The following is a 14,193-nucleotide window of genomic DNA, read 5'->3' on the forward strand; positions in this document are numbered from 1 at the left end:
TTCTACTCCCATATCCAGGAGAACAAGGCAGCGTACTCACCTGATAACCCGTTTAAGATCACAAGCTGGGAGGCGGTTAATAGCTCCTTTAAGACAGGGCGTGGGACAACGGGAACCGGTATATATCTCCTTCCGACCTTATAATCTGGAAGGAATCGGCGGGTCCCTACAAGGAAGACCCCGGTAAGGTGGGGAGGGTAATGGGAAAGATAATTAAGACTCAAAATCCAGATTGGGACGATATACAAGTCATTTTAGTCACTTTTATGGATTCCATGGAAAAACAGATGGTTTTAAGAACTGCCAGGCGGCCAGCAGAAGAGGATGTCCGCACTCGGACAGTAGATGGAGCCATAGACCAGAATTTCCCGACTGGGACTCCACAGTGGGACCCGAATCGGGACTCCACAGTGGGACCCGAATCGGGACTCCACAGGGGGCCCCGAATCGGGACAATCATATGGAAAGATTAAAAAAATACCAACAGTGGATCCTATATGGTGTTCAAAATGCTATGCCTGAAACTGTAAACTGGTCCAAATTATATGAAATTTGGCAAGAAAAGAATGAGTCCCCAACATTTTTGGAAAGGCTAAAGGAAGCAGTCCACAAATATATGGATTTTCAGCCTGAAGCCGAGGAGACAAGAGCACAATTGACTTTAATCTTTTTGGGACAATCCCAGGAAGATATAAGGAAAAAGGTCCAGAAATTGGAAGGGAAAGGAATTTGGAATTTGGACCAGTTACTAGAAGTAGCATGGAAAGTTTATAACAATCGAGATAAAGAGAATGAAACATGAAAACAAAAACAATTGCTTGCTGTTATGACACAAGCTTTAGGAATTGCAAACCGGGGTCAGTGCAGGGGACGAGGCTTTACAACGGGAGGAGGAAGGGGACAAATTTGCCGAGCCCCTCTTGGATGTAATCAATGTGCTTTCTGTCGGGAGGAAGGACACTGGAAACATAAGTGTCCAAGATCTATTGACCAACAAGCTTGATAAGACTGGAAAAACAGGAGTCCAAGATTTACCAACCAACAAGCTGCAGCTAATGTAATGGTTTTGGGAAAATATACACCATGACTAGCACTGGAGGCAAACCCAGCTGAGCCTCTGGTAACGATAAAGCTGTGAGAAAAGGAAGTTACATTTCTGGTGGATACAAGTGCAATATTTTCTGTATTAAATAAACAAAAAGGAAAGACTGGGACTACAACAGTAAATATTGTGGGAGCCACAGGGAAGGAGGAAAATCGGCCGTTCCCACAACCCCTGAATTTACAATTTGGAAATAAGATAATAACCCATGAATTTTTGTATGTCCCTGAATGCCCACTGCCTCTGTTGGGAAGGGATTTACTGTCCAAATTGAATGCGCAAATTATTTTTGAGAATGGGAACTTACTGTTGAAAATACCTGAATCAAAACCAGGACAAATTTTAGTGATAAAAGAAAGACCTAAAGTGACGGCGAGTGCCTCCAGAAATAGAAAACACAGTATATCCTACAGTGTGGGAGACTGTTATTCCAGGAAAATCTAAAATGGCCCAGTCGATAAAAGTTGATTTAAAGGAAGGGGCAAGACTGGTTAGGATTAAACAGTATCCAATAAGACCAGAAGCTAAACAGGGAATAAAGAAACTGATTGATAAATTTCTGAAGTATAAAATCTTAGAAGAATGTGAATTAGAATATAATATACCAATATATTGGTGTGAAAACCAAATGGAGAATATAGGTTAGTTCAGGATTTAAGACCTATAAACCAGATTGTAAAAGATATACATCCAGTTGTAGTGAATCCATACACATTATTGACAGCTCTAAAGGAGAACTACCAGTGGCTTACAGTGCTTGATTTGAGAGATGCTTTCTTTTGTATCCCTTTGGAAAAGGAAAATGGCAAACTGTTTGCTTTTGAGTGGGAAAACCCACAAACAGGATGTGAGATACATTTAACATGGACACCACTAACCCAAGGATTCAAAAATAGCCCTACGACTTGTGGAAGACAACTGGCAAAAGAATTGGATATGTGGACTAAGGAAAAGACTGTGATACAAGACCAGAACATCTACTTCTACAGTACATAGATGATATTCTAATAGCAACAGAAGAAAAATCACCTTACATACAGGTAACCATTGAACTTTTATATTTTCTGGTATTGAATGGGTACAAGGTGTCTAAGAAAAAGGCGCAAATTGTGAGCAAAGTTGTGGTTTATTTGGGCTTTGAAATTTCAAAAGGACAGTGACAGTTGGGAATAGACTGAAGAGAAGCTATTTGTGCTATCCTGGAGCCTCAGAATGTGCATGAATTAAGGGCATTTCTGGGAACGACAGGATGGTGCAGGCTTTGGATCATGAGCTATGGTCTAATAGCCAAGCCATTATATGAAGCCCAGAAAACTGTCCCTTTTGTGTGGGAAAATCCACAGCAAGAGGCTTTTCAGAAACTCTAGGAGGCTCTGATGGTGGCACCAGCCCTGGGTTTACCAGATTTGACTAAAGACTTTCAGTTGTTTGTCCATGAAAGGCAGCACCTAACCTTAGGAGTCCTGGCACAAAGGATGGGAAGCCAGAAAAGTTTGGTGCGATACTTTTCCATACAGTTGGACTCGGTAAGCAAAGGGTGGCCTTCTTGCTTGCGGGCAGTAGCTGCAACTGTAATATTGATACAAGAGGCGAGGAAATTGACTCTGGGAAGGACAATCACAGTTTATGTCCCACACGTGGTAACAACAGTTTTGGAACAAGAGGAGGGACATTGGCTATCCCCTAGCAGAATGATGAAATATCAAGTGATACTTACTGAACAAGATGACAGTTTTGAAAACAACTAACTTTGTGAATCCTGCAGTGTTTCTGAGTACTTCACAGGAAGAGCAGCAGCTGGAGCATGACTGAGTTGTAACCATCAAGCATACATACTCCAGTCAGGAGGATTTGATAGACATTCCCCTTGAAAAGCCAGACTGGAACCTATTTACAGACGGCTCCAGTTTCGTTTTGAATGGAACTCAGTATGCTGGATATGCAGTAACAACTGAAAATACAGTGGTGGAGGCACATACACTGCCTATCACAACCTCTGCACAGAAAGCAGAGTTGATCACATTAATCCAAGCCTAGGAACTAAGTAAAGGAAAGAAGGCTAATATATGGACCAACTTTAAGTATGCTTTTGATGTGGTCCATGTCCATGGAGTCCTGTGGAAAGAAATAGCACTGCTCTCCTCACAGGGAACAAATATTAAGCATCAAAAAGAAATTTTACAGCTGTACAAGACTGTACAAGACTGTACAAGAGCCAGTACAAATATCAATCATGCACTGTAAAGCACACTAGTCTGGAAACACTAAAATAGTAGAAGTGAATAGATTAGCAGTTCAGACTGCTAAGAAAGCAGCACTACAGCAAATGGCATCGCAAATGGCAATAATTCCCACTAGAACTGTAGAACTACCTAAAGAATCTCCAAAATATTCTGGAGAGGATGATAAGTTGGCACAGTTGGTAAATGCAAAGAAAAATCAGGAAGGATGGTGGGTTACAAGTATGGGACAAGTAGTAGTGCCTCCTTTGATTATGAGAGAGATCTTGCAGATAAAACATCATGAATGTCATTGGGGTGCGGAAGCCCTGGTACAGATTCTAAAGCGAAACGCAATACCAGTAAAAATGTTAGAAATGGCTAAATCAATATCTGCAAAATGTGAGGTTTGTTTAAAGAATAATCCAATAGCATGAAAGAAAGTTCAAATGGGCAAAATAAAAACAGTAGAGCCAGGTGATTATTGGCAAATCGATTTTACAGAATTACCTAAATGCAATGGGTACAGATACGTGTTGGTTGGGGTTGACACTTATTCTGGATGGCCAGAAGCTTTTCCCTGTCGCACAAATCAGGCTAAAGAGACTGTTAAATGGTTACTGCAGGAAATTATTCTGAGATTTGGAGTTCCACTTGGAATATCATCAGACAGAGGACCACATTTTGTGGCCACAGTGGTACAAGAAGTAAGCAAGGTCTTAGGAATTTCCTGGGAATTGCATGCTCCTTGGAGGCCACAATCTAGTGGTAAAGTGGAAAGAATGAATCAAATCTTGAAAAGACAAATCAGTAAAATTTGCCAGGAAGCTAAATTAAAATGGCCTCAAGTGCTTTTACTTGCATTGTTACAGATACGAGTAAAACCTAGGAGTGGAGTGTCAGTAAGCCCTATGAAATATTGTATGAAAAACGATATGAATCACCTGAGCCTAATCCTAATATACATGTAAAAGGAAAACAAGAGGTATATAACTATTTGCTTTTTTTTGAAAAACTCTAGCTAGACTCCAAGGAGCAGTAGTGTGGAACCAGCCTTTGACATTGGAAAATCCGGTACACAACATACTGCCAGGGGACTATGTCTATGTGAAGACTTGGAATGAAGAATCTCTGCAAGAAAGGTGGAAAGGACAGTTCCAGGTGTTGCTGACTACTTTTACTGCAGTCAAGATTGCCGAATCAGATGCGTGGATCCACCACACCCGAGTGAAGAAGACACCGCCTTTCAAGTGGAGAGTGGTTGGAAACCCTGACTTTGAAATCAACTTTGAAGCATGATTAAACTTGTTTATCTGTTTATTTGGCAGTCTATGGTGACAGAAACATGGATCAAAATTGGGTGGCTGAATCGGACCATACAGATTACACAAGTTTGGACCCAAGTCCAGACCAATCAGACCTCTGGACAGATGTAGAACAAGATGTGGATCAATTAGGAAAATAGAAGAGGAAACACAAGAAATTAAGGAAGACATGAGGAAAAGCTGGATAGACAAAGTTTTTGAAGGATTGGGCCTGAACTTGAAATCCTGGATAAAATCACTGATTGAAACACTGCTGCTATTGATCATAGTATTTATGGCAATTTATTTAGTGTATCTTTGCATAAAAAAAGAACCTGAAAGAAGACCAAAATGGAATCAGAAAATTCTGACTGCCCTATCAAGACAATATGAAATACGTAAAAATTATCCACCACCATACAACAATCATGGCTTTGTATCTCACGAAATAACAGAAATATAAAATCATTTGAATGACAGTATTGAAAATTGATTATCAATACTTTCGAAAGGGGGGAAATGTTGCAGTCAAGAGAACATTTTGATAGATTAAAGTAGTTAAAGTAGGTAATTGTTTAAACTGCAGAGTTAAAAGAGAACACTTTGATTGATTAAAGAAGTTAAAATAGGTATTTGTTTATTTTGATTGGTTAAAGTAGTTAAAATAGGTATTTGTTTAAACTGAAGAACAGGCCATAACTTTTCTCTCCATGTCAAAATTATGTAGGGATGAGCTTTTGAAGTAATTCAATGTCTTGTATGAAATATTATGGTAGTGATGAACCAAGCACGGTAAAGGGCAAATTAAAAAGCGGACATTTTATGCATACTTGTATAATCTTGTAATATCGCTTTCTTAAAAATGTATAAATAAGCTGTGAAAATGTATGGAAAATGTATGGAGCACAACTAGAGGAGGTATCCTCTGTGTCTCCCCAGCGCTCCAATAAAGAATTGCCTGCTTATCTGCAACCGCGTAGATAAGTTTTCTCTCGTCATGTTTGCAACCCCATCAACACATTCACGGGCTCTATTGTCTCCGAGGGTTTCCTTTCTCATCACTTATCATGGCTTTTTAAGCACATTCCTTCACCTCTGTTGGCCACATTCAATCATGCATCAGGCCGAGACACTTATGTTTTCTTCTCAGTGCTCACTGGCACCAGTACATCGCTCATGTATGTACACACACAAGGAGCTTTTTTCCTCTATAATCATTACATCTCAGCCAAGGTGTGCTCTCTACTCTATTTCTGCACTCTAGGCATCTCTCTGGCTTTTCACGTTTGGCAAATGCCTCCCCCACACACACAGCCCAACAGTCCTACTTCAAGAATTATTAAAAAAAATGCCTTTTGTGTTTGCTCTGATTACCCATTATACCTGTAAGAGGTATATGCAGTGGGAAAAAACCTGTGAAATTCTTTGCCTAACGATGTTGCAGATGCTAAAAGTTTCTATGACTTCATGGGGAACTCATGAAGAAGAAACCCAAAGAAAACACTTTGGATTCAGGGAGTCCTGAAGCTGAAAATAGTTGGTGGCTAAGAGAGTTTTAGTGAACGGCATCATCTACACTTGCCATATGCTTACACTTCTCCAGGAATTGGCCTCTGGCTGCTACTGAGGATGTGATATTGTACTAGATGGATCCTGGACCTGACTAAGCACACATACCTTTCTTTTTCCTTACCATGCCTCACACAACAGACAGCCATTCTAGTGTCTATTAATCATGGCAGTAAACTTAATAATTTATGAGTCTACAAAGAGAGGTGCAATTGCTCCACTCCCTTCATTTGTGCTATCCCTTCTGACTTCTCATCCTTGCTGTTTCAAAGCTGAATTCCCTGGTCTGCCACTGTCACTAAACTGAGCACGTAGACTTTGAAGGCCTGGCTCCACAGAGGATCCAAGTGGCATTGCTCCTCTGGTGCAAGAGGAGCTGTGCAGGCTTATTGCCAAAGGGCAGGTCCCAGGGCTCTCAGGGCTCAGGAAGCAAAACAGCCCATTATACAAATCTTTCCTTCACGTGTTGCACTCCTTCGCCTTATTTTCCACATTTGACTTTGGAAAACTCGTGTCAAATAAATGTTTGTTTGGGCAGAGCTAAGAAATGGACCCCTTTTCCTCTACCCCTAAGGAGGAGCTGGCTGTGCTTCTGGCCAAGAGTGGTGCTACTGGAAGTCACCTGGCTTTCTGTAAGCAAAGGAAAAGTCCAGAGCTATTGCCTTCCTTCTCTCCACTCTTTCAGTCCAGGAACAATGATTGTAAAGTATCCTGTCGCACATCAGCATCTAGCAACCCAGTATCTGATACTACTGTGATATTTGTAGGCTTCAGGTGCAATTTGTCTCGTCTGCTGTTTTCCTGTCCTATTCCCCTTAACCTCCATATGCTCTCTAACTCCAAAGGGAGTTTTCCCTGATCACAGTAAATAAGCTTTTAAGAGCTCAGTGCACTGGAGGAGAAGAATAACCCATTCTGTTGGATTTGGCAACTCTCTGAAATCTGTCTGGCTCTGCCAGCTGGGAAACCTGAAGCCAAACTTAGTCCTTTGAAGACAAAAATGGTGATTACTGAAGATCAAACAAAGGCCTAGTTTAACACAAATTCCACACATATTTCTTCAGTCCTATTCACTGAGAGGTCACTTGGGAATTTCTCTGGCTGCATTTCTATAGTGAAGATGTCAGATCACTTTTCCTTAAACCCTGGCCCAAATACAACCCCACAGCCTTGAAGCACAACACTGTCCAGAGGGTGTGTGGGCTAAAGACTACCAATATTCCACAGTAATCCTATCTGCAGTTCAGTGCGAGAAAGATATGGAAAACTCCCAACTGCTCACAAGGAGGAGAGAGGAAGATTAATACAGAGAACAAGGGCTCCACTCCTTCTGAAACATAGTGGAGGGAAACAGTGCCTGCAGGCACCTGAGGTCAGCCAATGCTCCTTCTTCTGAATCCTTCTGGGCTTACGGATAAAAGCCCATGGAGGAGATCTCATGTCGTGGTTTTCCCACCAACAAATCACTGTAAGCTTCATATTATCTCATTATAAAGTATTTTTTATGAAGAATGCTGTGGATACTGTGCATGATCAAAACACAAACCCTGGGTTGTTGTTTGGAAAATAAAAATAAATTACCTTCTACTGCAATGTTTTGCTGATCCACCACAAGTGCAGAGCCATCGTACAGGTAAGATAGCACCAGGGAAAACGTGGAGGCATCAACTTGGAACTCGGGGTCCTGCACAGTGATTCTGAGTCTCACAATGATGCTTCCAGCACGCAGGGATTCAGTCTGCACTTTCAGCTTCCCAGAATTGTATAAAGCAGAAATGTTGGGTGGAAATTATTTTTCAAGCTGAGCAGGGGGAGAAAAGTGTTGACAATTAGAAACTCAAAAGGAATAGCTCCTTTTAGAACTGAACCATGGTGGTACATTTTAAAGGTTTATATGTGCACAACATAGAAAAATTTGTAAAAAGGAAGGTTTCAAAATGTTTCAGGAATCTTACTTTTCAGAGATTATTGAGGCACAAAGAAGCACGAGTCTCCTTGGCACACCTATGTACCCTTGAAAATGGTACCCATCTGACCACTGGTCTTATAAAACAAATTTAATTTTGGCTCAGGGGAGCAGAATTCCTTCTGCCCCTATTTGCCTACATCACAGCTGAATTGGCCCTGTAAGCCTGCATGCATTAGACCCTTGATGTTAGCTCTGTACATCATGTAAGCTTTTTATCCCAAGTCTCCTATATACTCACCTCTTCTCTCCCAGACACTGGAACCTGGTCATCTCCACTGTCGCCAGAAAAAACTGGCTTGATTTTGGCTGCTACCAGCTGGCAGTCCCCCAGGCAGTACCCAGGCAGAGTTTGACACTTAACATCAGTCAGGGGCCAGTCCCCACAGGTGAACTGAATGTGACCACCATACTTTGGAATAACTAACTGCATGGATGCAGGCTGGTTTGTGTCAATTGGTGTCAGTGCCAGAGAATGGTTCAGGAAATGTTTCATTTGCAAGCATGGGCATAGCTTTAGCTCCCAGCAATTTTTTGAAATTCACCCATCCAAGTCCAGCCTGCAGCTGAGTTCTATGACAAATCTTCAGATTAAAGACAAAAAATGGGGGCAGATAACCTCAAGAAAATGTGTTTGAGACAGCCCAACTTCAGGGCAATAGTACAATTACACCATAGTTGATTATCAATCTGGTAAGTAAACACATCAGTTGAACAAATGGTGTGACTCTGAACATTAAAGCAGGCATTCTGGTGTCAGTATTTGAGCTGTGCAGGAGTTGGCAGTTTCGTCTTACATCTCTAGAAGGCATCTCCATGCTTGAACCTTTTGTTCCTACATACACCTCAAAGCACACCTTTGAGCATGCAAGCCAGTGCCATAAATCAACACAGCTTTGTTCCCATTCAGTCAGAGTTTGCTCCAAAAATTCCTACAAACAAGCTGTTTAACTGGTCTAAGTTCAGATTAGGGTGGAGAGGCAAGAAAAAGGAAAGATGAAGTGAGAGGAGGATGTTGTGCTCCCAAACACCCAAGAAGGCAGAAGCAACACAGAAGGGCCACACTCCTTTTCCTTTCCAACCCCATGATGTCAATTAGGTCTGCATTAGTCTCAGAGGAGATTTACTCACAAAAATCCTTCTGCACAACAAAAGCAAAAATCTGCAGCTATGAGAAATAAAACCATGTCAGGAGGTTTAACCTGCAATTTCTAATGAGCAAATGCCTCTTCTGTGCTGCCTTTGAAAGTATAGTTCTAATATTGTAGGGTTTTTTCCCCCGCAGATTTATATTCAAATATGTTTATGAGTCCTCCTTTGTTTTGGGAAAGTCTTCTTTTTGATGGAGATCCCAGTTCCTCTGATTTGGCCCTGTTCTCTACCCAGAAAAAAAAACAACTAGAAGAGATCACTGAATCTGAAACATCTCCCCTGTCTGGGAAGTTGAGAGCTGGTACAAACTTCATGACTCAAGTTTTGTTTATGGCTGGCTGCACCTGAGCATGGAGAGTGACAGCCTGTGTGCATGCAAAGAATGGGGCTGGAGAAGAAAGCCTGATCTGATCACTTTTCCTTAAAGAAGAAGGAGCTTTGAGAGCAGTCAGACATTTATTGAGAAGACAGCGCTGAAATGAGTGCCAGCAATGTCATTTCAATAATCCATTAAAATGCTTTGAGTCAATTTAGTGTGAGTCAAGATCCAAGGAAAGTAGTCCCTGTTGCATGCCCGCATTTTTAATTCTTTTACTCTTCTGTAGGGGAAAATTCTCATTGGCTCCACTGGTAATAAGGCCAAGGGCTTGATCTGTTTAGTCAGTTGATTTTTGGTTTAATTATAAAGAAAGGTCACAGGAAACAGTATGATGATTTTCAGGGGATATTTCTGCCAGGCATAAAATCCTCTATCACATTAAACAAATTCTAAATTGAAAAAAAAAATATTACTCACAGATATTTTAACATTACCTCTGTAAGCAACACTCTTGAAAATTCTTCATATGCTGAGCTGCTGACATTATGAAAATCATCAGTGAAGTTGTAGTTGAGAATCCTCATAGTAACACCAAATATCTTGGCCTCTGTAGGACACAATATTAAAACACACACTGACAAAGCTGAAGAGGAAAGGATTCAGTCGAAACTGATGTACCCAGACCAAAATCTCAAATGATGAAGGGAGAAAGAGGGAAAAAGGCTGTGAGAGTTTGGTATTAAATCAAGAAAATAAAGCAAATATTCTGTGACAAGCTTCCTATACATCAAGGTGAAGCACTTACATCAGGTCCATAAGATATTTAGGTGCCTAATTACAACTGCGTAAGAACTGAGTTTACACTTATCCTTGTGAACGTGACCCTAGGTAATTCTTGTACTTGAGTTACATCCAGGATAGAATTGCCTGTAAGCTCATCTCTGGTCCACCAGCCACAATAAATATTTTTATGTGGATAGTACATACATTCTTAAACTGAAAATAATAACAAAAAGCAGTGCATGCTACTTCTCTGCCTGGTAAGCCCTGACAGATAACATACAGAGCATGCGAGCCAAAACCAAGAGCCAAGGAATGTATTAACCACTTTAACCTGTGTAAACAATGTGACGCTGTTACTCTTTGGACTGATCCTTGGAAAACTTCTTTTTTTCAAGGGCTCCAACGTCATGCTCTGAAGTTCAGCCCCCTGTTTCCATACTCACTAGACCTCCTGCTTTCTCTCTACAAAGGGAATAATTTTCTTCTGACCGAAACTGGAGTCATCCCTCATCTGATCAAAGGGAAGGCTCTTATGGATAAACATAAACAGCAGCATTCTCACTGTGGCCAGTATTAAATAGTTCACTGCCTGCTTTTTTAAGAAAATGGGGAGACATTTATTTCCTTATTTGTGTAAAGGCTTAAGAAATAATTTAAGGATAAAGGAAAAGCAAAATTACATTTGAGCAACACACTAGGGCCTCAGGGAGCTAGCATCACTGGCCAATTGAACAAAAGTATGCTGGCATTTTGAAAGCTTTCTTGTACAGCCCTTGCTATTCCCTGTAATCCTGGTCACTTGTAAATATTCAGCTGAATCTGGCCTTCCTCTGGGCGCTCTTGTTAGCTCAGCTGAGCCCTTGACAAACCAGTTGGCTGGGTTTCTCACTAGCCACAGCAGTCAAACAGGAAAAATGGGGCCTGATGAGAGATAGGTGGCAGCAGAACGTAGTGCCAGGCACTCCCCCAAAAAAATCTCTCTTAGCCTGATATCTGTAATAGTGTGAGTCAGCTCCAGCACTGCTTTCTCAACTAAGGCCAGAGCTCTGCTACCTGATAACCTGGGTAGCATAAATGCTGGGATAGGGGAGAAAAAAAAGTGCTGCAGAAGGTGGGAGATGGAGTTCAGGGAGGACCATATGGATCCTTGCTGAACTGCAAGTGAGTGAGGAGAGAGAGAAATATATCTATTTTAAGGTGGCTGTTTACCTGTTTTAACATTTTGATGGGAGATGCTGGTTTCTCCACAGGTTTCATAGCTGATCTCTACTGAATACATCACACCTGCTTCCAGTCCAGATACATCCATTTTCATTTCCTCTATCTTTAGGTCTCGTACAATCTCTCTGTCCTTGAACACTTGCACTTGGAAAGTATGGTTCAGAGTAGAAGTGACATGCCAGGACATTTCAAAACTGTTGCTGGCAACACTGAAGATTCGGTGGTTTCTAACTGCAGAGGGATCTATTTCAGTCCCAGGAAGAGATATCACAGAAAAAGAAACATTTCCTCTTTAAAGCATTGTGTTATGCTAAACTGGTTCTAGACAAGCACTTTGACAATGAATAGGGGAAGCTTCTCTTTACATTACGTCTGCCCCTCTGACACTATCAGGTCCCCTTGTCCTCTTACCATCCCACTAATTGGGTGCTTACTCTTTTTATTTCCTTTTACTATATGTATTTTTGTTGAATCTCTAGTAACACTAATAATCAGCCAGTGAACTACAGGTTCAAGCAACAGGAATAAGTTTGGAATACTGAATCTGTGTGCTTTACATACGTTGACACCTGCTTTGCCTCTTGTCACTTCAATTATCAAAATGCACCTCTTCAGGCAAAGGCCACCTTGATTTATGTCTTGAAAAACCCCATAGACTTCAGCTTTGACAGGCTGGGGCAGAGTGGTGGGCAGCATTTCATCTGTGTATGCCACTCTAGTCCATTGCAATCACTGTCATGTCAATGGGAAAAGACAGAGCCCTTCAGAAATGATCCCTCTCCTCGAAGGAGGAGGAGGTGTCTAAATTTGGTAAGGTGAATTGCCCTCTAGCAGAACCTGTCTGTCTCCACTAACTAGAGGGAGAGCCCAGATGGCAAGCACAGACTAGACACCTTTTCCGTAGACAACAAGAGTCAAGTGAGATGAACACCATCACTTATGCTAAGCTAGAGACCATGACATGTTGCTGTCACAATTTTGATTCTTTCATGCAAATGGTTAGGCTGAGAAAAAAAGGGTTATTTTCTTAAATTATTTCAGTAGGACACAGTTGTTTCTAGGCCTCTGAGTCATGTGGCTGCCAAACTCCTGCAAAGCCCATGCTCTAGAGGGACTTAATTCCTCTAGCTTTCTCAGAAGTTATGGATGAATGTCAAGATTATCCAGCCTGTCTCTCTGAACTAGGCAAAGAACTACTGAAAGCCATTTCCTGCATAAGAAGAACAGGATTTTGGTATAAGAGGATCATGATAACTCTCACGTGAGAGGGCTGAAGTCTCTCATATACAGACAAAGCCACTGGGGTTTGTTCCCATCATAGTCCCTCAGGAAGCTATCATGTATACCAGGGAGAGTATTCACAAAGGCTAATTCCAGTATAGGGTAGCTGTGGTCAACCTCCCTGACTCATGTCCCCACCACCATCTTCATGGACTCTAAAGCAAAAGGCCCACATCCCTGCAGCCATGGCCAGAAGGAGCTCCTGGCCTCAGTAGCAGATCCTCCCATACCTCATTCTAGGTCAAGCTCAGGATGTGCAGTGAGCTGAGTCCAGGGCTAGTGGCACTGGCCTTGCACAGCCCTTGCTGGCCTTCTCGCCCTGGGGGATTATCCAGTGCAGCACCTGTGATGGGACCTGCACTTGAAAGCCTCACCAGGCACAAGTGGCTCATGGAGCCCAGGGTGGACACTTCCACTTTCAGGAAACCAGTTCCCTTCAGTAGCCTTGGGGATAACAGCGGGGCTTCTCCAGTGATCACTTCACAGCATCTCTGCCCTCGATCCATAAGTTCCCATGGGGAAGCCTCTCTCTTTCCATACGTGGAGATTCATGACAAAACTATTACCAGCTTCTGTGAACACCGTCCTGTAACTCACCCAGCCCCAGGACAAAGGGATCAAAGAGTGGCTGAATTAAAAGCAAGACAATATTCATTCAAATCCAAGGATTACTTACAGCACGCAGCATTTGAGGATTGGTTAGTCATGGACAAGAGACCTGAATTACTTATAGACAGAGAGCTATTGCTAGTGTTAATGTGATCCAGCGCTGAACTTAGAGTAGATGCTGTCATGCCTAGCGGAAATATAGTATTATCAAAGAGTTAAAGCATTCCTAACAAAGCAAATCCAAAATAATATCATTCATGTTTTCAACAACTGAAAAGCAGCAATAGGCGTAATGTAAATAGAAATGAAAATAAACGTATTATCATACCACAAAAGCATAAAGTAATACATTCCTTTCATTAGCAAGATTAAAGGATTGTAAAATTGTTTTCTAACTAAAGCATTGAATCTGCAAGCACTTATTTATCTCATTATCTTTAAGCCTATTAGCAGGCCTATTGATGTCCATGGGCTGTAAGTATATGCCTCTATATTTTGCTGGTACTGTAAAGTGTTATTTCACCCGCTGCAAAGCTTCACCTGCCCCCAGCAGAGAACCTTGTACAGTCCAGGGTGGGATTATACAGCTGAGTCCCAGCCGCAGTCACGCAGTCAAAATGGGAAGGAGAGTTCATGTACAAATCACATCACTAATGACATTTCCCTAC

General features: G+C 41.7%; 1 protein-coding gene across 1 annotated transcript in view; it reads right to left on the minus strand.

Annotated features, from left to right (window-relative positions):
- The window catches only part of UMODL1 (uromodulin-like 1), a gene marked incomplete at its 3' end in the record, with an annotated part of 49,677 nt that overhangs the window by 17,458 nt on the left and 18,026 nt on the right, over positions 1–14,193 (minus strand). The window contains 4 exon segments of the mRNA XM_010194676.1: positions 7,776–7,995; positions 10,126–10,238; positions 11,624–11,878; positions 13,593–13,712. Of these exon segments, the coding sequence (XP_010192978.1) occupies positions 7,776–7,995; positions 10,126–10,238; positions 11,624–11,878; positions 13,593–13,712 (708 nt within the window).

The sequence above is a fragment of the Mesitornis unicolor genome, unplaced genomic scaffold (genome assembly GCF_000695765.1).
Source record: "Mesitornis unicolor isolate BGI_N332 unplaced genomic scaffold, ASM69576v1 scaffold2721, whole genome shotgun sequence".
Taxonomy (NCBI): domain Eukaryota; kingdom Metazoa; phylum Chordata; class Aves; order Mesitornithiformes; family Mesitornithidae; genus Mesitornis; species Mesitornis unicolor.